Genomic DNA, 21285 nt, shown 5'->3' on the forward strand with positions numbered 1-21285 from the left:
ATTTGGCACTTACAAAGAAACAGCGAAAAAAGAAAGAAAGAAAGATATTGAAAAGTAAACACTAAACCATGTAGGAGGTGATCATCCTAAATAAAAATAGCTAGCAACACAACAATAAAGCTTGAAACTGGGGTAAAACATCTCTATTCTATTGTACAAATTGCATCAAATAGCTATTCATTTTATTGATGGTACCCCCATAATATGAGTAATGAAAGTGCAAAAAAGCCAACCTTCAAACACAATAATAATTGTACACTGTAGTGGATTCATTAGAGGGTTAATAGAGGAAGAATTGATCCTTCTGTGCCTCTGCTTCCAAAGCATTCATTCAGCATGGATGGCTACAGCAGGAGCACCATCAGCACTAATAGGGAAGATGGTTAATAACCCCCTGCAGGGATGTTATTGCTTCTTGCAACAATGTTTAACACATCTAAAAGGTAGGTCTACCTTGACAATACTATTTAACTACATAGCAGGTAAGCCAAGAAACCAGAGACCCTAATGTTATTCACTCTTCTCCTTTCCTGGACTTGCACATCTCATATAATTAAAGGACAAACATTCCCTGACACATTAATTAGACCAGATGTTCATGGCTAGAACAAAAGCTTTGACACATTATTTCATAGAGTATTCATGCTAGCATCTAGAGCTCAGCAAGCCAAACACGTAATGGTTGTGTACATACAGACATACAGCTTTGCATTTTGACAGCATTTGATAGTATAATCCTGTATGTATTTTGTCTGTGTGTGTGTGTGTGTGTGTGTGTGTGTGTGTGTGTGTGTGTGAGAGAGAGAGAGAGAGAGAGAGTGAGAGAGTCAGTAAATAAATTATACACTTTTGGACTAATTGGTGAAATTTGTCATTTTTGCATGCGTATCTGTGTGTATGTGAGTGTGCACGGGGTACACACCTTGAGATTATCTCCATCTTGCAATGAGAAGCTCTCAGCTTTCAGCCTGATTCCTTTGCCCTTTTCAGTAGTAATGCGGTAGATGCACTCATGGTTGTTATTGTAGTTGGAGGGGAAATTTGGAGAAAGGAGAACACCTTCTGGTCCCAGTGAGGAGGCCCCACACTCAGCTATAGCGAGGCAGTAGAGGAGAAGTTACAAAATGAGAACACTTCTATCTAATTATCTCTGAATAGCAGGCTTGGGTTATAATTTATTTAAATTAAAAAAAAAAATCTGCATGACGCGGAGAGAGCGTGGCGCATATTAAGTAGCGCCACAAACCTTTTTCAACTCGGCAGAGACAATGTAGAAGTCTATAAAAAAACAGTGGAAAAGTCTTGAGCCACCGCTCTTATATTTTAAAAAATGGGAAAAATGAGGAATAGGTGGAGTGATGCAAACATAAATGGAAATACAGCAATATGGTATAAAAGGCAAAAACAGAGTTTTTACAGTTCTAAAGAGCTTGAATGTCAATATTCAGTTTGACTACCCTATTTTTTTTAACACAGCCTGAACTCTCTCATAATTTCTTTTAGTAGTCTCCAGAAAGAGTTGAAAGCTTCTTGAAAGTTCATTTTTCTGTCAAGATTATCCAAGTAATCTCAATGTTGGGATTCTGCAGAAGAATTCATATCTGATAATGTCCCACTGTGTATTTTTCTATTCATGCTTTTACTGCATTAGCAGTATGTTTGGGATCACTGTTATGCTGAAAAATGAAGCCGTTGCTAATCAGATGGTACTGCCTGGTGGATCATTTTTAGATGGTACTTTTATACGTTCATAATACCATCAGTTTTGACAAGATCCCCCAAAATAAATAGCTAAATTGCATCCCTGAACCATGACAGAGCCTCCACTGTGTTTTACAGATGGCTGTAGACACTCACTGTTGTACCTCTCTCCTGACCTCCTCTGTACATAAAGATCGATGATGATCTGAACCAAAAATGTAAAAACTGCCTCTGGTTTCCAGTCCAGTTCATGTGTAGCTTAGCATACATCAGCCTTCACTTGGTGTTTCCCGTCTGTAAGAATGGCTTCGTCACTGCCACCTTTTCAGTGAGGCCACTTCTGATTAGGTTTCATTGAACTACAGGGCCAGTTGCATCTCACAGGTCCTGTGTCAGGTTCTTTGCTGGATGTTTTCGTGTTTCTTCAGGAAATGGCTCTCAGTTATTGCTCATCTTCGGTAGGTAATCTTTTATCCCTACCACTTCCTCTTTTTTCTTCCACTTGTCCAGTTTCTTCAAATTTCTTAAGGGCACACCATGCTGAGATAAGCAACGTTAACAGCTGATAACTCTTTGGTACTCACTTTGTTGGTGCAAAAATACTTTATTTTATTTTATGCCTGTTAAACTGTGCTATCATTGATATTGTTTGTAGTTTCAGCTAAAAGGGGGGAAATTTACAACACACTGCTAGTCACAAAATGCCTGAAGAGACTATTATGTTTAGACACAATACTGGTTCATTCTTTGAGTTAGGGCCCCTTTTTATTCTTGAATGAGTCATACGTCAGCTTAACAAACAAAAAACATTGCCTTGAAAATGGTCAGGTATAAGGATTAGACTGAAAATGAGAGACAAAGCAGCCAATGTTGAAAAATTTGAAAGACCTTCAGAAAGCCTGGACAACTATTGTTCAAGTTTAAAAAAAAAACCCTGCAAGAATATAAAGAAATGACTGCTGGCTCAAGACTCTTGCACTGCACTGCAGTTCAAAAAGCATTTTCTGAAATATGCGACAAAAACAACAAAATAACTTGAAAATAAACTACAAAAGATTGATAAAAGGGCAGAAAAACAAAACAACACACCAAAAAACCCTGCAAACAATAAGGCTGGATAAGTATGTCGGAGAAGTCCTTCATAAAATTATACAGAATGATCTAGCAGGTGCCGTGCCTATCAAAGTTTAGGAATTCATATAAACTGCTACTTTGTACAAATAGTGTTTTGTCATATGCAAATGAGGAGGAGATAAAAGAAGAGAGCCGAGCAGGCTTTTAACTCCCACTGAAGAGGACCACCACTACTTAGAAGAAAAAAAGAGGAAATGGGAGTAATGAGACAGACGAGAGAGGGTGGTTTGAAACAATATAAAACACACTAAAAAAAGACGCAGTGTTTATCAAATCTGAAGAAATTTGAAATTCAAAACAACATTTCTATAAATGTTCTGTAGTGTCTAAAGCAGATTAAGGTAGGAGGTAAGGAGCATAAATAAAGGAGAGTCACAGCAATTCTTCAGAAATTCCTTTTAAAGTGAAAACAGTACAATAGAGTGGGAGTAAGAGAACAGAGCCTCGAGAAGAGGGGCAGGAAAGGGATAAAGAGAGAATTGGAAGGGGAAGAAAAGAAGAAGAGATAGCAGATGAACCAAGACAGACAAGCCTGAAAATGCTCAGAAAGAAATTAGAAAAGGGAAAAGGGGAGTAACAAAAGGCACGGTATTAACACTTTTCATATAGTGCCTAATGCCCCAATTATCTATCAAAGGACTGTCAAAATATAGAGGAAGAGAAGGAGAAACAGAAATTTAGACAGAGACAGAGCGCTAAAGAGAGGAACATTTAGAAGGAACGAAAGGGGATGAAACTAGTGCACATTGCCAGCTGCTCTTGCTTAGTTTCCTCTTAGTCAGGCTTGATCTCTTGACAGATAATGCTATTATAGCATTTTCAGTCTGCTCTTTCTGGGCTTCAAAATTACCAGCAACCGCCAGTCAGACTCGCAAATTACCACCAGGATCCAAGAAAACATTGATACGCATCAAACGCTAAGAAGTTACAACGTGCAAACAGCAAAGTTCTAGCAAATAAAACTAACATTTAACAAGTCGATTATTGTTACGTTAGCAATACAGTAATACTGTTGAATTGTAACAATGCTCCAGGTTTATTCATATGGCCAAGAAGTTACTTTAAAAGTTTTGTTTTATTTGCCACCTGCCAGTTGTTTTCACAGAAGAGATAACATCTTCTATATTTTTTAGTATAATATTGCATAAAAAATAGTCTGAATGTAAAAATAAGTGTCACCCTGTTTAACCTAATAGCACCCTGTTGGTGCAATAGCACTAGTAAAATGAATTTTTGTTAAAAATGACTGTGTAAGGAGATAATTATTTGTTTAATTTACATTTTTTAAGAACACCAAATACTTTTTAAATAACAATACTTTTTTTAAGTTTGCAAATATATTCACAACCTCAGAAAATCCAGTTTGACTCCTGCTAGCAATGGAAATGTTTTTCAAATGAAGAAATAATCTACCATGATTTCTGTTTTGCATGCCATTGCTATCAATTTATATAACAGTCAACCTAAGCGCTGACATCTTACCTATACATCGTGGTAGCGTGTTGCTCCAGACTCGCCTGCCTCCTCCCAGACAAGTGATCTTGCTCTCTCCCTCAAGTCGGTAGCCAGGGAAGCAAGAAAAGTTCAATGAATCACCAACTTGAAAGCTGAGTCCCATTCTCCTGCTGGATGCTGGTACACCAGGATCCTCACATGGCTCCAAGTCATACTCTGTAGAGAGAAATCATGAGTCAGCATAAAAGGACAGAAGGTATTAATTAATAAGAAGTGTGCAAAAGTTGTTATATTAGCCAACACCAGAAAGAAATGCATTAACACTACATGTAAGCATTTGGAGCTGTGTCACTTAAGTGTCATAAAGACTTCCCAGAATAATTTAACTACTTGAAGATTAATTTATTAAACTGTCATTAGTTTAAATTACAAGAATGTTAAAAAAGACACATTTGATTTATAAATGAGTTTTCCCTGCTTCATCTCATTATGAAAACATGTGCAGCAGTCTCATTCAAGACTGTTTCATCCACTGAGATATGAAGCTCTGTAATCTGTGGCACCAAATAGGTTTGAAATACTTAGGGAAACTGTCAAAAAATTTGGTTATCATGTATCAAGGTCCCAAATAAAAGCTTTTAAATGTAAGTGCAGCACTTAGCCAGATGTCCTGCATATCTGCCAAAATAACCAGTTAGGTTTAATAATGGATAAAACCCATTTTTGCACCACATATTAAACAGTTACTTGAGCAGGTGAAACACTGTATCTAACAATTTGGTTTACTAGTTTGCAAATTTCAACAGTCTTCCATTAAAGAAAAGTCCATGAATTTGTTATTTATTTATTTATTGGTAAGGGATCATCATACAGTCACTAACAGGCCAACTTCATAAGCCTTGTAATTTGCTTTAAAATGAATTTTAGCCAGTGCAATGCTAAAAAAGAAGTATAAAAATTGTGTTCAGGTGTTCTTACCTGAGAAAGTGATATTAAATCCTTCGTAACTCATGGAAAAATCTGAAATAAACCGTAGCTGAGCGCTGAAGTTCCCATAGAGTCCAGCTTTAACACTAGGGGGCAGCACTGAGCCAGTGAGTCGAGCTACCGGAACCTGAAAATTGCCATCCTCTGTGATTGACAAGTAGTCGTGGTTCTCTTCCAGATGGAAAGTGTGGAAAACCAAATGGACTCCTGAAAGAACAGATGGCAAAATGGATAGATGGATGAAAGGATAGATGAATGCAAGAATGGATGGATAGGCATGCAGTGTAAGATAGACAGTTACAGATACGCAAAGCATACACTCTATCAGGCAATATATATAAGCAATAGTCTAAGCCACTGTACATGAGATTCTTATCTATCATCCAGTACCATCAGTGAGGAATATGCTCTGTCCCAAATCCATCTTGCATAATGTGTAAGTCATATAAAACTATCTGCAGTGACAAGAAAACCATAGAGCCCCCACAGCGCTCTGATCTCAACATCTCTGAGTCAGTCTGGCATTACATGAAGAGGCATTACATGAAGATAGTGAGAGGGCTGTGGCAAGTTGTCTAAGAGAACTATTTTTTACACTTGAAAAATTGTCCAAGTGCACACTGGAGAATTTGTGGCAAAGGGTGGCCGCATTTCATTGCCTAACACATTTTTCCATATTATTAAATTATGAAAAAAATACATTTTTTAACATGTTACAACCAATGATTGACATTTCCATTGCATTTGAGCATTCTTACCTTTTCCATGGGACACTTCTATAGTCCAGGTGCAGTTAAGAGAATTGGGGTAGAAGTCAGGAAAGCCAGGAGACAGAATTGTTCCCGTTTTACCATAAACATAGCCTCCACAAAGAGCTGAAAATGTGACAGACAGAGAAGATTGGAACACAGCTGGAGATTTTCTTTTATTCAAAAGACTCAAAAAAGTTGTACTAAAAATGTACACGTCTTCAGTACCGTTAAGAGGTCTCCACCAGTGGTCAGTGTAATGAGTTCCAAAGTAACATGTTACTATTGTCACATTACATTTTTCAGTAACACAATAAAGTATTGCATATTTGTACTTAATTCAGTAATCAAGTTATACTTCAATTATGTTGTTACTTGTATTATAAAGGGTCTTTAGTTGACTGCATAATGGTGAACATGCCTTTCCCTTCCAGGGAGGAGGAACATGGTGGGGTGCTCGATAACTTTTGAGAAGCAACAATATGGACATTACATTTGTTTTTATTGCACGAAGGACAATAGCACAATGGTAAAGTGAAAACTGTGTCCAAGACAGAAACATAATGCTGCTAACACAGCTTGGCTCATTACAAGTATCTGAAAAGCGACAGCATGCTATGACAAAGCTAGTGAAGAACCCAGAGAGATGTTAAAAGCCTAGCCCAGCAGCCAGAGCCTGATCTTTAACAGGTCATAAAAGCGGTGATGAGGAATCGGGCTTCTGGCTTTGTAGCATCCATTTCTACATGTTAGAGTAGAATCAACGTGGAAAACATTTTGAAGTCTCTTAGAGTTGGTTTTCAACTTTGCTTTGTGTTCAAACTTAGCAACACTAAAATAAAGACTATAGTGATGTTTTCATTATTTCAGATTGGTACCAGGCTGCAGGAGTGCAGGCGAAGGTAGATATTCTTAACTGATAACTATGTGACAATACATTTTAGGTCATGACATGAAATTAATGTGATTAATTACTTTCACCATGGATAACTAAGTAAGTACAGTATTACATTATTATTTTAAAAAAAAGAAACCAGCATTTCTAATAGATTACTTATTTTTTGAGTACCGATCCCAACTCTGCTCACCACCTACTGGCAGATTAATGTAAATTCTTTGTTAAATTCCTGGGACCTTGCCTCTTTTTTTTTCCCAGCCTGCAGAAAATCACCCCTGAATTTGGTGTAGTTAGCATGGTGTTAAATTCAGGCCTGTACTGAAGACTTACTGTATGATTACATAAGAAGAAAGATTAACGTACAGTAGAACAATGTAACCAAAACTTGGCGTCTCAGGTCTTGTACGTAAATCGACCTGTTATGCAGTCATGACACCACTTAACATAATAGTGATATCATCATTTTATGTGCTGAACAGTTGGCAAATGTGTCTCCAGTTTAGACGATTGCATTCATGGTGAAGAAACACGACGTTAACACTATGCGTGCAAACAATCTACTGTACAGTATGAGCAGTGAGCAATGAGCAGTGCTGATTTCAGCAAACGCCCTTTGTGTTAGAAAAACAGGAACTTTTGCAAAGAGATGCAAAGTGAACGAAACAAAGGTTAAAGATGAGCTTACTGCCGAAACAAAAGGACAAAAGGAAAGAGCAGGGAGAATGTCACAGACAAACAGAGGCTGGTTTGTTAAAAGACAGTGAGAGATTGGTGTGTGTTACCAGATACCTAGCCTCCACACAGAGCAATTCACTGATATGGAACGGGACAAATTCATTTGGGGTACTGCAGAATGAAAAATGCCATAGTAATGCAATGGAGAGTAAAAGAGAGCTAGCAGTACATCAGAGACTTCTGAACTAAGATAATATATTGACTCTTTGCTTCTCTTTGACTGAGCTTTCATCGCTTTCAGTACTATTCTGAGCAGTTCAGATAAATTTAATTCAATTAAAGCGCTTCAAGGTGTTTGACTGGCATGGCAATAAAAGGAATCTCTTTGTCAGCTATAAAACAAACTGATCCCAGAATATAAACAAAACAAACAGACAAAACATTTTTCTTCACTGTCAATTTATATATATTTTGGTACACAAACGCATCTTTTAGCTACAGAGATAAATGCAGTAGTCATTTGTTTGGTGAAAGGTTTATAAAAAGACTATTTATGATTTTTGCCTTTATGAGGACAGATTTCACAGCTCCTCTAATTTCTTCGTGCTGCAGGTACTCCAGCGTGCAGACCTCGTCTTCACCCCTCTCTCTCAATCTCTCAGTCTGATCATTTTTCTTCCTACTATTCTATATCATATTTCAACAGGGCTGGGGTTGATTTGAGAAGCTGTGATACGAGCTGTTCCCTCTCACTGACTAGCTGTCTTGTGAGTGTTGCGGTAGCCTGTTTCAGGCTCCCATCAGGATTTGGCAAAAACTGGGACACTGTCTGACTAAACGACCCTTGTTAAGGGAGGCACATGCGCATGTCTGTCTGTACGTAATGTATGTAGCGTGTGTAACGGTTCATACTTTGGTGGTCTTAATCATCTGTGTGAAAAGAGAGAGACAGATCGTTAAGGAAATGTGTGTGAGAAACTGAGGTGTATAACAATGCATAGAAAGAATGTGACAAGAAAGAGAGACGATTCATGACTAACAAAAAAAAAGAAACGGAGAAGGAGGCTGGATTCTAAAGAAAGAGCTGCTTGGTTTTCAGAGAGGAGAGATAAATATATAGAGATAGCATATCAGTTTTCAGCATCATTCCTCCTCCTTCCCTTTTCTTAGTCTTTAAATACCTTCTTAGAGGAATCCATCGCATTTTCACTTAAAGTGATTCTCTAACTTTGGTCACTTCTAACAAGTTGTTGTCTTGGCACCAACTGCATGCTTTAAAATGTCACAGCACCCCTTCAATATTCTTCCTGACACATAAAAGAGCAGCCAGCGTTATCTGTTTGGTGATTTAACTGACCTGCAGGAATAAGATGAATGGTTTGTGTTGAATAGACGTTCTGGCATTACTGAAAGGGAATGGTGCCTGCATGCCTGGGGGGATGACGACATGTCATTTTGCTTTTTATTTTAAATGCAATACTGTCTGTGTAATGTAGTGTGTATGAAATGTTAACTGTGCCTCTGAGACTGTCCTGTAAATAACATTATTGCCATTAATGGGTGCGAGTGTGTGTATGAATCGCTTCCAGCATGCCTGTGGGAGGGCTTAAAGATGATTTCTTTGCTCTTTTAAATAGAATAACCACGAATTTTGTGAGTAGATATTGTAGGTTTGCTCAGTATTTGCAAGACTTCTTGTTTCGTCCCACACTTCCACAACATGCAGCCAAATGTGATTAATCTAAATTTCAGCTGTGTAATAATATACTTAACACATAATTCCACTGTGATCTTCGCCCAAAAGCACACTATATCTCACATTACATTTAGTCAAGTCTTACACACCATTTCAGAAAAGTGCCATTCTGAAATAACATGTCTTATAATGTGACAGCTGTCTCATTCAGTGGCATGCCTGGCTGAAAATTGAAAATGTCACAGTGCCGGTTTAAAACTGTTTGCCTTATATGGCTGCAAGTATGACACAGATTGCTTTGCCATGAACTTACTCCTAACTTGTGGTATCCTTTATTTTCATATTTGATTATGTTCAATTGGCGGAGCAGATGAGATGCTGTTTGTTTAACTCCCACCATAGCATAAGCTGTGGAAAAACGCTGAATAGGAAGGCCTTTGAATAGCCAGGGAGCATCTGTTTCAGTAATTTCTATTGACCTGAATAAGTTCACAAAGGCTAAATGTCCAGCTTGAGTCACTGTGGTGGGAGTGAAGACTGTTTGTCCAATTACAGCTGTCTGTTGCAAAAAGTGAAAGGGCAAAAGGCAGAAGTGAGAGAACAGACTTTTTTCGTCTTCAATATTCTGCTATGAAGGAAAGAAGCTACTGGTGTCACTGAAAACACCTTCCCTTTCAAATGTCTTTTACCTCTGACACAGACTGATCCTCTTTTCTGCCACTTCCATCTTTATTCTCCTGTCTTTTGTGTCGATATTCAAACGAGGTTTCAACGTTCAGGGTCAGTGTAGAAATGAAGTGACCACGCAGAAAATTTAGTATAAACAGCAATCTGCAGAAATCTTGAGCCACCCATCAATTCTTTACTGTTTGCTACCAAATGGAGAATAGGGGTAGAGATTTATTGAAGTGCATGCAAAATTGTGACAACATAATGAAACAAAAAAGAACTTTATGTGCAACTCCAGTGAGCTTGAATGGCAATATTAGGTTATGACCACCTTTATTCCTCAACACAGCCTGAACTCTCTTGGGCAAGCGTACTTTTAATGGCTCTAGGTAGTCTTCAGGAATAGTCCTCCAAGGTTCTTGAAGGACATTTAAAGCTCTTCTTTGGATGCTGGCCAGATTTGGTTCTGTTCTCTGTCAAGATGATCCCACATTGCTTCAATAATATCGACATCAAGGCTCTGGGGAGGCCAATCCACGATTGATATGTTCGATTCTGTTTGCAATGCTGTAAAAGGAAGCTGCTTTCCTCTACCTGCTTTATCACATGCTAGAGGAAAGTTTAACTGTACTTTTTTGTGTTCAGAATCCACTTGTTTTGACAACATCAACTGACTGAAATTGAGCCTCAAACCATGACCGAGACTCCAACATGTTTTACAGATGACTGTAGATATTCCTCATTGATGATTTGAACCAAAAACCAGCCTTCCACTGAGAGCATTTCTGATGAGGCTCTGGTGAACAGTAGATGGATCACATTAAAGAACAGATGGATCTTTCACCTGCAGTTCATCTGCTAAAAGTCTGTCTTGATCAGTTTCCTCAAAGGACACATTACACACTATATCATGATATGCAAAGTTTACAGCTAACAGCTCTCTGGTAATCACCCTGTTGGTGTAAAAATACTATTTGATGCTTGTCATTCTGTGTTATCTTTGGCAATTTTGGAAATTCAACTAAAGTAATGGGGACAAATGATGTGTTTTTGCACTAGGCTGCTAGTAACAAAGTGCTTAAAAGTGCAATTTAAAAACTGCCTCCTTGCTACTTTATATTGTCTGTTATGTGTAGACACAAAGCTGTCCCCTGAGTTAGAGGCTTATTTTATTTTTGAATGATTCATATGTCAACGGTAAGTTGCTTAACAAACAAAAAAACATTCCCTTAAAAATGTTTCGCTATGAGGACAGGATTGAACATGAGTGAAAAAAACAGTGTCTCTAGATCTTCAGAGAGGATGTACATACAGCTGATGTCAAGTTCAGTGTGCATCTGTCTGTATGTGGCAGCCAAGTGATAGAATGGAGCCCTGTCCAAGGTGCAACGAAAACAGTAATATAGTTATAGTTGAGATGGATTGTAAGAAAAGTGCTAAGTAGTATAACAAAGTCTGATATTTATCAATCTTTCAAAAGTCTATCAAAGCAAGACTCAATTTCAACTTCTCCTGTAGTGCCAGATTAACTTAAAAAAGAGCTCATATATTGATTTCCAGTATAAATAAAATGATTAGATAAAAATCCCTACAAAAGACTGTGGTGGCTACTATTTCTTAGTTGCAATATTCAGTTGGAGAATTAAAAACATCAGCTCTATAGCACACATAATCAATCAAACAACAATTTGGCCAAAATTAAATTCAGCTCAAGATGACTTATTTTGCCAACGAAAGCATTTAATGCAGCTTTCAGCTTGAGAAGTGTATTTATAAAGCTATTTCAAGCTGTTCCCAACTAAGCACTTCTGGAGGCAAAAACTGGGCATTGTCTTTGGTTAAAAGAAAACAAACCCCAAACCACAATGGCCTGCTCTGTCAGTACGTACTGTATGTTGACAACATTTTTTCACTCTTTTCCATGTTTAGAGAATGTGAAACTATGTGTGAGGTGAGTCACGAGAGAACAGCATTCGCCCCTGATTGTATTAGTCACGCTACTGGGTAATTCCTGAAAGAGATCAAATAAAATAAAAGAAGATACTAACCATCACAACTGGGAAGAGCGTGACTCCACTGATGATTCTGCTCGCAAACAATTGGCTCCTGATCGCTAAGTGTGTATCCCGGGTCACATGTAAATGACACACGAGAGCCAATGGAAAAGCTGCTGCCATGGCGACGACCATTCACTGGGATACCAGGATCGAGACACGAGTCTGACTCCATTTTCACACCTGAAAATCACATCACACAAGCACCGCAGTGTCAAGAGGTTGAGTGTATTTGCATCTGTAAGCAATTTCGAGTGTGTCTACCAGGCATTTCATTCTATCAGTCATTTAGACTTACTTTCATATCTGATGCTGAAGCCTGCAGCAGAGCGGCTGTTGTCTGTAGTGAACAACAGGAACAGGAAGTTTGATGTGGAAATCAGGAAATGAGGCGCTTGGGTACCATGGTATTCGCCGATCAGGGGAGAGGATGCTGAGGGGCCATCCCTGATCTCCAGCGTGTCATAGTTGACTTCTGTCTGGAACCTAGAGAAACAAAGAAAAACAAAAACATGCCCATGAAATTCACAACTGCAAGTTATACATGTTAATAAATTCCAACGCTGAAAAAACAAAAACTCGATAATATTGTTCATTTTGCACAATTTATCCACTGTAGGCAAAAAAACCACGGAGCTATAACAAAGTACTACCATATAAGAAACCTGACTGATGTGTAAGCAATCAATCAGTCACACCTTCAACTATTCTATTAAATAGCTGAACACTAATTAACCCATTTACGTTAAGTTGGAGCTACAGGGCCTAATCAGTCGATTTTTGGGTCTAACCATCAAATAGTAGCTGATCCAGAAAAAGGATATTGTATATCACCAACCTATCTAGTTGAACAGAAACCAAGATTTGGGAGCTACTGACACACTGCAACAACACGGTATCTGAATAATTGTATCTGACCAGCTAAATGAAAAATTAACTAGCCTCTGCTTCAGAAGAAGTATGCTGAATCGTCCACAAATGAAATGCCTCATAGGCGATGAAGATAACTCGGCGTGTACGTCACATTTCAAAAAGACAAATTTCTGCTATTGCAGTTTCAGGCTACACTGCATCTGTCTGTGGCTTGTTTCCAGAAGAAAAAAAATGTAAAAAGCCAACATTAATCATTTACTGCAGCAGTAACTCACCAGCCTCATTTATATCTGACTACCTTATATTGCATATGAAAGACTGCCCAACTAAAATATTAACTAAATGATGCACTCCCAAACCGTACCATATTATCTAACCATTAAGAGTCGAACTTCAACAATTTTTGAACAAACAAATTTGACAAATTAGTATACAGCATAATTGAATAATACACTTACTTGTCAAAGTGTATCTTTACAGCATGGTCTGCTTGTGCTTCAATCACCCACTGGCAGTTCAGAGAGTCTTTGTAAAAGGAGGGCCAACCAGGAGATAGCAAAACACCTGTAGGAGCTGTGAGATGCCCTCCACAGGGAGCTGGATGGAAACAAAGACCCCCACACACAACCACAGAAAATTAAATTAATCATTTTCTCCTTGTAAATGTCTGTAAATTGCTCCCATTTCATTAAGTTAGCAGATTCATTGTCTGCTCCGTTTATTTTATCATTCTAATCCACTCTGAATTTCTATATTTGATACATAAACATTTACCTTCAGAAATTACGGTGAGCCCATCTTGTGCTACAGTAAGCAATTTTGAGTTAGTGATGTTTGAAAAAGCCCAAAATAATTATCACATTATAATTTATAGGGGGAATTAAATATATTTATGTGTCAAATGGTGCCAAAAAATAACTCTCCGTTTTCCTGCACAAGCTGCAGGCAGCAAAACTGGCACATACCGTCACTACTTTATAGCTCACACTTGGAGTTCCAAAATTTCAATTATGACACATTAAAAAACAATAATTATCTCCTGCTGAGTTGTTTCTTTCAAATAAAATGAAATATCAGACATCGTATCATGTTCGGTTTTCAGTCTGTCTAGAACCTGAATTAAACATAAAAAACTCCAGACCTGGAATTCATGGTTTCTTTATTATCCATTGCTACGACATTTAATTTGCAGTGGCTTGTCTTTTCAAGTAGCTCATACCTTTGCCTATTTGATTGCTCTCATAAATCCAGACTTTCAGCAAGAAAAGGAAAAAAACCCAGATGCATACTGAAGTAGCAGTTTTTTATGGATGGGATCTTCAAGAACAGGAGGGATGATATTCTCTCGTACTTAAAAAGATGACCCCCCCCCCCCCGTGTTCAATTTGATTTTGTCCTTCAACAAATTGCAACAATTGATAATGTCATTTAGACAATGCAATCAGGATGCAAGATGGTAAGGTTGCAAAGATAAACATACAAATGCTCACAGACTGGTGGGTGCCATTCACCTTCAAAAATTGTCGAAATAGCTGAAAAACTGACGATCCCGTTATTATCATTTCCACATACAAAATTTGCTTATCTGCAACCTATTAGTACATCTCTGTCTTTCAGTGTCTAAATAAATGAATATGTGTCCCTGAAAAAGCTTTGGTACAACATGTGCCAGTCTCATTTAAGATTATTCTTTAGAAAGAATGATGTGTCCAAACTGCAAGGCTAAAATCAATTAGAAGAGAAAATTTAATTATTCCAAAGGTGCATAAACACACTTGAGCTGTATGGTAATCGCTAAAATAGCTGAATGTTTTGTGGAACATTATACTCCTATATACAATAAACAGTTCTTATGTGTAGGTGTCTCCTTAGGTTTACCTTCACAGCGAGGTACAGCTGCAGACCAGACAACATTTCCTTCCTGAATAATGCAGGTGACCTGATCGGACCCCTGGAAATACATCATTTAAAGAAATGTTACATTTATACTAGGTTTTAACACACAACTATGGGCACCGATTATGACAATCATTTCAAAATTGGGTTAAAAAAGTGTGATAACGATACTTTCAAATGATTATTACCTGAGTCCGAATGAATCCTTGATCACAGCGAAACGCCACTGAGCTGCCAAGCTGAAACTGGTCCCCGTACCTCTGACCATTTACTGGGACTCCTGGGTCATGACATTCATTCTGACCAAATGCTACAGAGAGAAAATAACCAGAGAAAAGCTAAAACTGCAGCTAAGACACATAAGATTGAATTACTGTATCAAACAAGGCAAATTAATTTGAAAAGAAAAGACCAAAGACGTAATCTGAAAGAAAAGAGAAAGCTGGCATATTGCAACTACACTCTGGTTAAGTGGTTCAAAATATGTATGCATATTTATTCATTTGAGCAGTTTTACCAGTTTTTTCAATTTATTTTAATACCTAAAAATTGGTTCTGCCAGAGGAAAAAAAATGAAACCGCTGCTGTATCACTGTCAGTGAATGTGACATCTCCACTGATATGGAAATATGGGAATGGAATTATCTTTATGTGGACTCAACCTTGTCATGTTAAGCTTATATTATCCCCATTCCAGAGATTAACCTGATCCCACCCAGAGCACACACCCAGTGATTGGACATGTCTCAGGTTGATTAGCTGCTGATGGAGGGAAATGGGAGCAGTGAGAGAAAGGAGAGGACGCAGGGAAAAAAATGAGAGCCAGAAGGGAAATGGCAGGTACACAAACAAAAATGCACACATACTGTATATTACATACAGCCTTGCAGCAGTATTCAAATATGTGTTCAAATATGCATGTAGAGAAAGCACTATATAGGCCAAAGGCAGACACAGATAAAGTAGCCCTTGCACTCCTTCAACAACCTGATATTATAGAAGTGGAGGAAAAAACTAGAAGATACGTATGAGAAAACACACGAAATGCCAGCACACAAAATATTCAAATGATATGTTTAAACCAATATAATCATTGGTTTAAACGCAGTATAAGATGAAAAAAAAAGGCCAACTAAGGCTGAAGAAGCTAACAAGAAGCCATAGTGACAGGGAAAGGTAGAAACATATGGCATAAAAAGAGGAAAAAATAAAAACTAAATGATATTTCGGCTATGACAGAGAAAAGATGAACTCAATAGTTGACCTCAGACAGCAATAACCATGCATCTTACAGTGAATGCATTTTGTAATTTAAAATTTTGAGCAAGCCATTTGTGAGTAAGACGTAAAAATTTTAAAGTTTAGCTGTCGTTAGTGAGGAGATAAGAATTTTGACAATAAGGAGCAACATGCACTGAAGTTAGCAGGCTAACCAGCTAGAACTAAGCGTTCAAGTGTAGTTCCACTTTCTACCTCAAGGGACAATAGTGAGTCCAGTCTCTTTTTGCCCAAAGTATGGTTGAGTTCAAAACAAATTATCAAAGAAATAAAAAGTGAACATATATAAGGTCAAAATAGTTTTTTGCAGTAGATTAAATTGGAAATGATCATCTTCTTCCCTCTGAAAGTGATAAAAACAGAATTTGGATATATTCCATTTTGAATCTATCATTAATAACCTCAGCTGTCATAGGCTAAAGCACATTTTTACGCATGGTGTCCTCATAATATATAGGATCAATTTATTTGTAGGATAGATTCAAATCTGCGAACAGTTATTGGCTCCCAGTGCACCACTTTCACCGAATAACTGCACAGTCTTGCGTTCATTCTTGAGTTTCTAACACAATTCATATAAATATACCCACAGCAAAACCTCTTGATATTCATATATGCATTAAAATGTTAATAGACCAAATTACTGAAACAGCACAATATGTTTGATATTTTTAAGTCCCAGTGTAGAATTTATGTCATCAGGTTTTCAAATTACATTTTCAAAAAGTTTCACCACTAAAAACTATATGAATGTATTTCAGCATTTTTCTTTTCTGCCAGGTAAAACTTAGTCTGAGAGGCATTTCATTTAATATGAGTTTTATTTAACTGTGTATTTATTTTTCGTTTGAGGTGCATCAAACCTTTCATTTGTGTTAGGATTTGAAATAGTACATCTTGTTATTAATTATGCTCAGTTTTTTTTTTACTAGGTTAAAAGACACTCACACACACTATTTTCATTTGTCAAATGCCACCTCTAAAGGAAGAGCCAAAGACAAGGTCATTTGGGAGGCAGTGTGTGAAATGGTGCAAAACTGCATGGTAATCACACTGAATGAATCTGAATCACTCAGGCAGAACTAGTTCAGCTTAGAGTGGATAAATATACAGGATGCAGTAGCTGGGTTCAAACCCTGACAATGGGACAGGCTTAACTGGGTGAAAGTTGAGTAAGACACGCACATAGGATCAGTCAGGCAGAAGAAGTCAAACACAGGACAGGTTAAGGTAACGTCAGGTTGCAGTAATGTTGATGTCGGTATTATATTAATCATAACGAAGTGCCATTCTGAGGTGGTTAGCATATGAAAAAGTATTTTCCTCTGAGCTATATTTAATATGGATCTTAACCAGTATATGAAGATACTAGCTATACAACAAGCTGGTAGCTCTGAAAGCAAATCCTCAGAATTTAGTTGTAAATTTAGCTTATATGTTTTAAAGATGTGCATTAAGTTACATAGCAATACTCAGCTTGATAATCAGTAAATCATCACTTGTTTAAAAAAAGGGACACTTGCTAGGATCTACCCTAGAACATAATGTATTGCAGTATGTTGACAACTGATTTCTGCTTTTGTTTCTGATTATATGGTGGTAGAAGTGTTGTATCTCAGTTTTACTGTTGGAATGTCCGTATTGGTTAACACATTTCTGCTGTTAAAACTCCATTGAAGTGGCCCTGGAAGTATTCGGAATAAAAATTTGTCATGCTGTCATTTGTCAGAAGAACTGCTGGTAAAAAATTACAGTTACTTTAAAAATTAAAACACAAAAATTGCCACATCACAAAACCAAATTCAAATACAACAATGAGGTAGTATGCTGGTAGAGATCTCAGTGGATATTTGGTTGGTCGCAAAGAGGCTGCTACCCCAAATCCTCTTTGTGATTAGTAGACTAACACAGTCACTGCAGTATGCACAGAAGACACAGATTTTTCTGCTAATACTCAATAACTACTCACGGAGTAGCTGAAAATACGGGAAAAATTGCAGCAGAAAGCAGAAACAGAGGACATTCACCTTCAAAGTAAAATTTACGGCTTACTGCTGCCACCAAAACATTTCAAATGGTGCAACTTTACTTCAATGCAAATCCATTTCTGGTTTTCGTCATGCTTTTCACAAGAGTTTCTGAGTGTTTGCAGACAAGTCTGCATCTTCTATGCAAACTACAGGCAATCACACCCATATGGAAAAGAAATATTAAAAACTTATAAAAGACTTGCATAAGATGTGGCCTACCTCATATAGTGAATCATAAAAGGCTTATATGATTTACTCATGAAAGTGGCCACTTTCTCATTACTTTCATATATTGTTTTAGTAAGTATCCAAAACATATAAGTTTCATTTATATAAGTTTTCAAGGGATCTTATATCTGTTTTCACTCTTGTATGCTTTTCATACAAGTTTCACACAAGACAGATACAAACTTCATAAGATTTATATATATCTTTTCCATATGGTCGGTAATCTGCAGGCAACCAAGACGGTTTTCGTTGCATAATTCATACCGCTTTGCAACCGATTTCACCTAGTGTCAGTCTCCAGGGACTACTTGAGAAGCACAGATTTTTCCTAGTGTCAGTAGGCCACTGACTAGTCTCATTGTCTGCATGACGTGGGCTGCCAGCAACCTCCAGTAACCACTCACCAACTGGTTGAGATTTCACATTTTCCCCCAGTGACTTAGTAAACTGAGGGTGTTTACTACGGCCTAAACAACAAATGGACTGAGCGATAAGTAGGTAGTTGGTACTTACTGGTATAACTGATATTGAAGCCTTTCCCAGTATTTGAATGATCAGACTGAAATTCCAGTCTCATGATGTGACCGTTCGAGGCGATCTGTGATGGAACATCTTTTCCTGAGAATGTCCCAAATGTTGTTGGCTCAGACAGACCTAAAATCAAGCACAATTTAAACATTATTTTAGAGAGACATTTAATATTGCTTATCTAATTTATCCTGTATAAAATCAGGCCAAGGACAGACTTGGAAAGAGAAAGGCTCATCCCAAGGGAGCTCAAAGAGGTGAATTAGGTGTAATTAGGGTTAAGAGAAAAAATATACTGAGATGATTTAGCAGTTCCTGACACACTTGCTAAACGCTTACTAATATGCATGATAAGCACATAATGCTTTATTTAAGCATTAGAAGTAGAAGTGCCAAAGTATGAAATGTATTCATGGAGTAACTAATTATTGACATTCAAATAACTGACAATCTAAATGAATCTAAATGATTAAGCTGGTCCTGGTAAAGCCTAACAACTGTTGTGAGTTTTAATGAGAACAACAAGAAAAGTCTGTTAAAATGTCAGTGTTAACTATAGGCCGCTGAAGGATAACTTGCTTCTCTGCATGCTTAGAATTTAAAACAACAACAACAACAACAACAACAACAACAACAACAACATCAATTTAAAAAAAATAGGAAGAAATCTCCAGTAAAAGCAGACAGTCTTCCACACTGGATGCACTGTATAGTAACAGTTACTACTAAACAGTACTAAATGTAAACATGCCTAGTACAGAGAGACAAGACAGGCATTCATTCATGACCCTTTAACTTGTTAGCTGAACAAAAATGGCATTATCCTGAGGACCCCTGTCTCGAAGATTATTTCCAAATTTGAACACTCATGACATGAAAGCAACACCTGTGCATTGGTCCTAATGACAAGCAAGAAACCTGAAGGATCCGAGTATAAAAGGAAACCAGACACACATTAGTGTGTCATGCTTGCCAAAAGATGATACATAGAAGCTCTTTTCTACAGATGCTGCATTTGAGTGAATGCCCGAGAGACTAATATTAGGTGACTGTGGTGTCTGGGTCATTGATGGTATTTCACCTCAATGAGTATTGAACCATGTATTTTTGGACAATTCCATCACCATGGGAAGGAGCATTATCTTGTTCCAAGTACTCATCATCCCCTCAGGGTACATCATTGCAATGAATAGCATAACCTAGCTGGTATGTTTCAGTGTGCTCCAACACTGAGGTATCACTAGACAGTCATAAAAGGACACACTCTATATGAGTTGAATGGCCTGAAACTTCCACCCCTTCGCCTGTACTGCTGTAATCATACATCACCTCAGGTCTGTCTAAGACATTTGTGTCACAGCATCAGACCATTTATGGCAAAAAGTAGTTATAAACTTTTGTTTGGCAGAAGATATTCTGCTCTTCAGTGCGCTCCCCAGTGATCCAAGCAGCAGCGACAGAATCAGGGGGGAGTGTAATAAAAACTAGACTACAGCACATAGAAAAGCAACTTTCCAGGCTGAGATCACTGGGATATGTGCTACATATACTCTATAAAGAAAGATCCCAAAATGGTAATGAAAGAATATAACAGGTCACATCTGCAGTCTATGGTGCATGGGTAAGAGAAATAGACAGGTGGTAATTATCGTGGTCTCGGACAGCTATAAATTTCCCTTGTTCAAGTTGCTCAATGTCTTATGTTTTGAAGACACTTATATAACCACTGTGGTACAAACAGGCCTTTAAAGAAAAGTATGGGAAAGTATGGATCTGCAAAGACAAAAATAAAGGGGCTTTATACAGAAATGGCAAAAGTACAGACATTCTGCACTTAATACTTTTTTAATACAGTATTCTGTACAAACACTACTGTTAAAAAATACTCCAGTAAAAGTTGAAGTACTGAGTCAATTTTACTCAAGTAAAAGAAAAAAGTACAGGCTCTGAAATGTACTCAAAGTAGGAAAGTAAAACTAGCTCTTCGGAGGAAACAGGAAACAGGAAAGTGTGTATAGTCACTGGTTTAAGTGGGATTCAGCAGGTGCAGATAATGCTCAGTGTGAAGAAAAGAATCGTAACTCACAATAATTTCTATTAAGAGCTCTGGTAGATTTTCTTAGTGTACAGGCTGTGGTCACCTCCTGCTCTTTGTGGACATACACAACTGAATTCAACCAAATGCCAGCAGATGTTTCATGAGTTGTCCTGGCTGATTTCTATCCTCCACACTGGCTGTCTTTTTTCTAAATGGTATAAAATTGGTATGAAGGTGGATTCCAGTCAATGAATCTAAGCATCATCATCTAAAATTCACTCTGCTACACTTGATGTAACCCAACTCTGAGCATGAAACCACAGCTACTGTGCACCAGTCCCACACAGTTCTTTACTTTAAATCCATCACAGTGCAACCAACTAACCTGTTTATTCT

The 21285-nt window shown here is 37.6% G+C and overlaps 1 protein-coding gene across 2 annotated transcripts in view; it reads right to left on the reverse strand.

The window, feature by feature from the left end:
* Positions 1–21285, reverse strand: part of LOC100698036 (CUB and sushi domain-containing protein 1) — a 414635-nt gene that overhangs the window by 118524 nt on the left and 274826 nt on the right. For both annotated transcript variants that reach the window (XM_019359325.2, XM_019359321.2), the window contains exons 15-24: positions 18837–18977; positions 14976–15097; positions 14770–14842; positions 13350–13488; positions 12317–12504; positions 12013–12201; positions 6036–6152; positions 5269–5484; positions 4318–4506; positions 923–1092 (exon numbers count right to left, since the gene is read on the reverse strand). In XM_019359325.2, coding sequence (XP_019214870.1) covers positions 923–1092; positions 4318–4506; positions 5269–5484; positions 6036–6152; positions 12013–12201; positions 12317–12504; positions 13350–13488; positions 14770–14842; positions 14976–15097; positions 18837–18977 — 1544 coding nt within the window. The remainder of the gene's footprint in view (positions 1–922; positions 1093–4317; positions 4507–5268; positions 5485–6035; positions 6153–12012; positions 12202–12316; positions 12505–13349; positions 13489–14769; positions 14843–14975; positions 15098–18836; positions 18978–21285) is intronic.

The sequence above is a fragment of the Oreochromis niloticus genome, linkage group LG1 (assembly GCF_001858045.2).
Source record: "Oreochromis niloticus isolate F11D_XX linkage group LG1, O_niloticus_UMD_NMBU, whole genome shotgun sequence".
NCBI lineage: Eukaryota > Metazoa > Chordata > Actinopteri > Cichliformes > Cichlidae > Oreochromis > Oreochromis niloticus.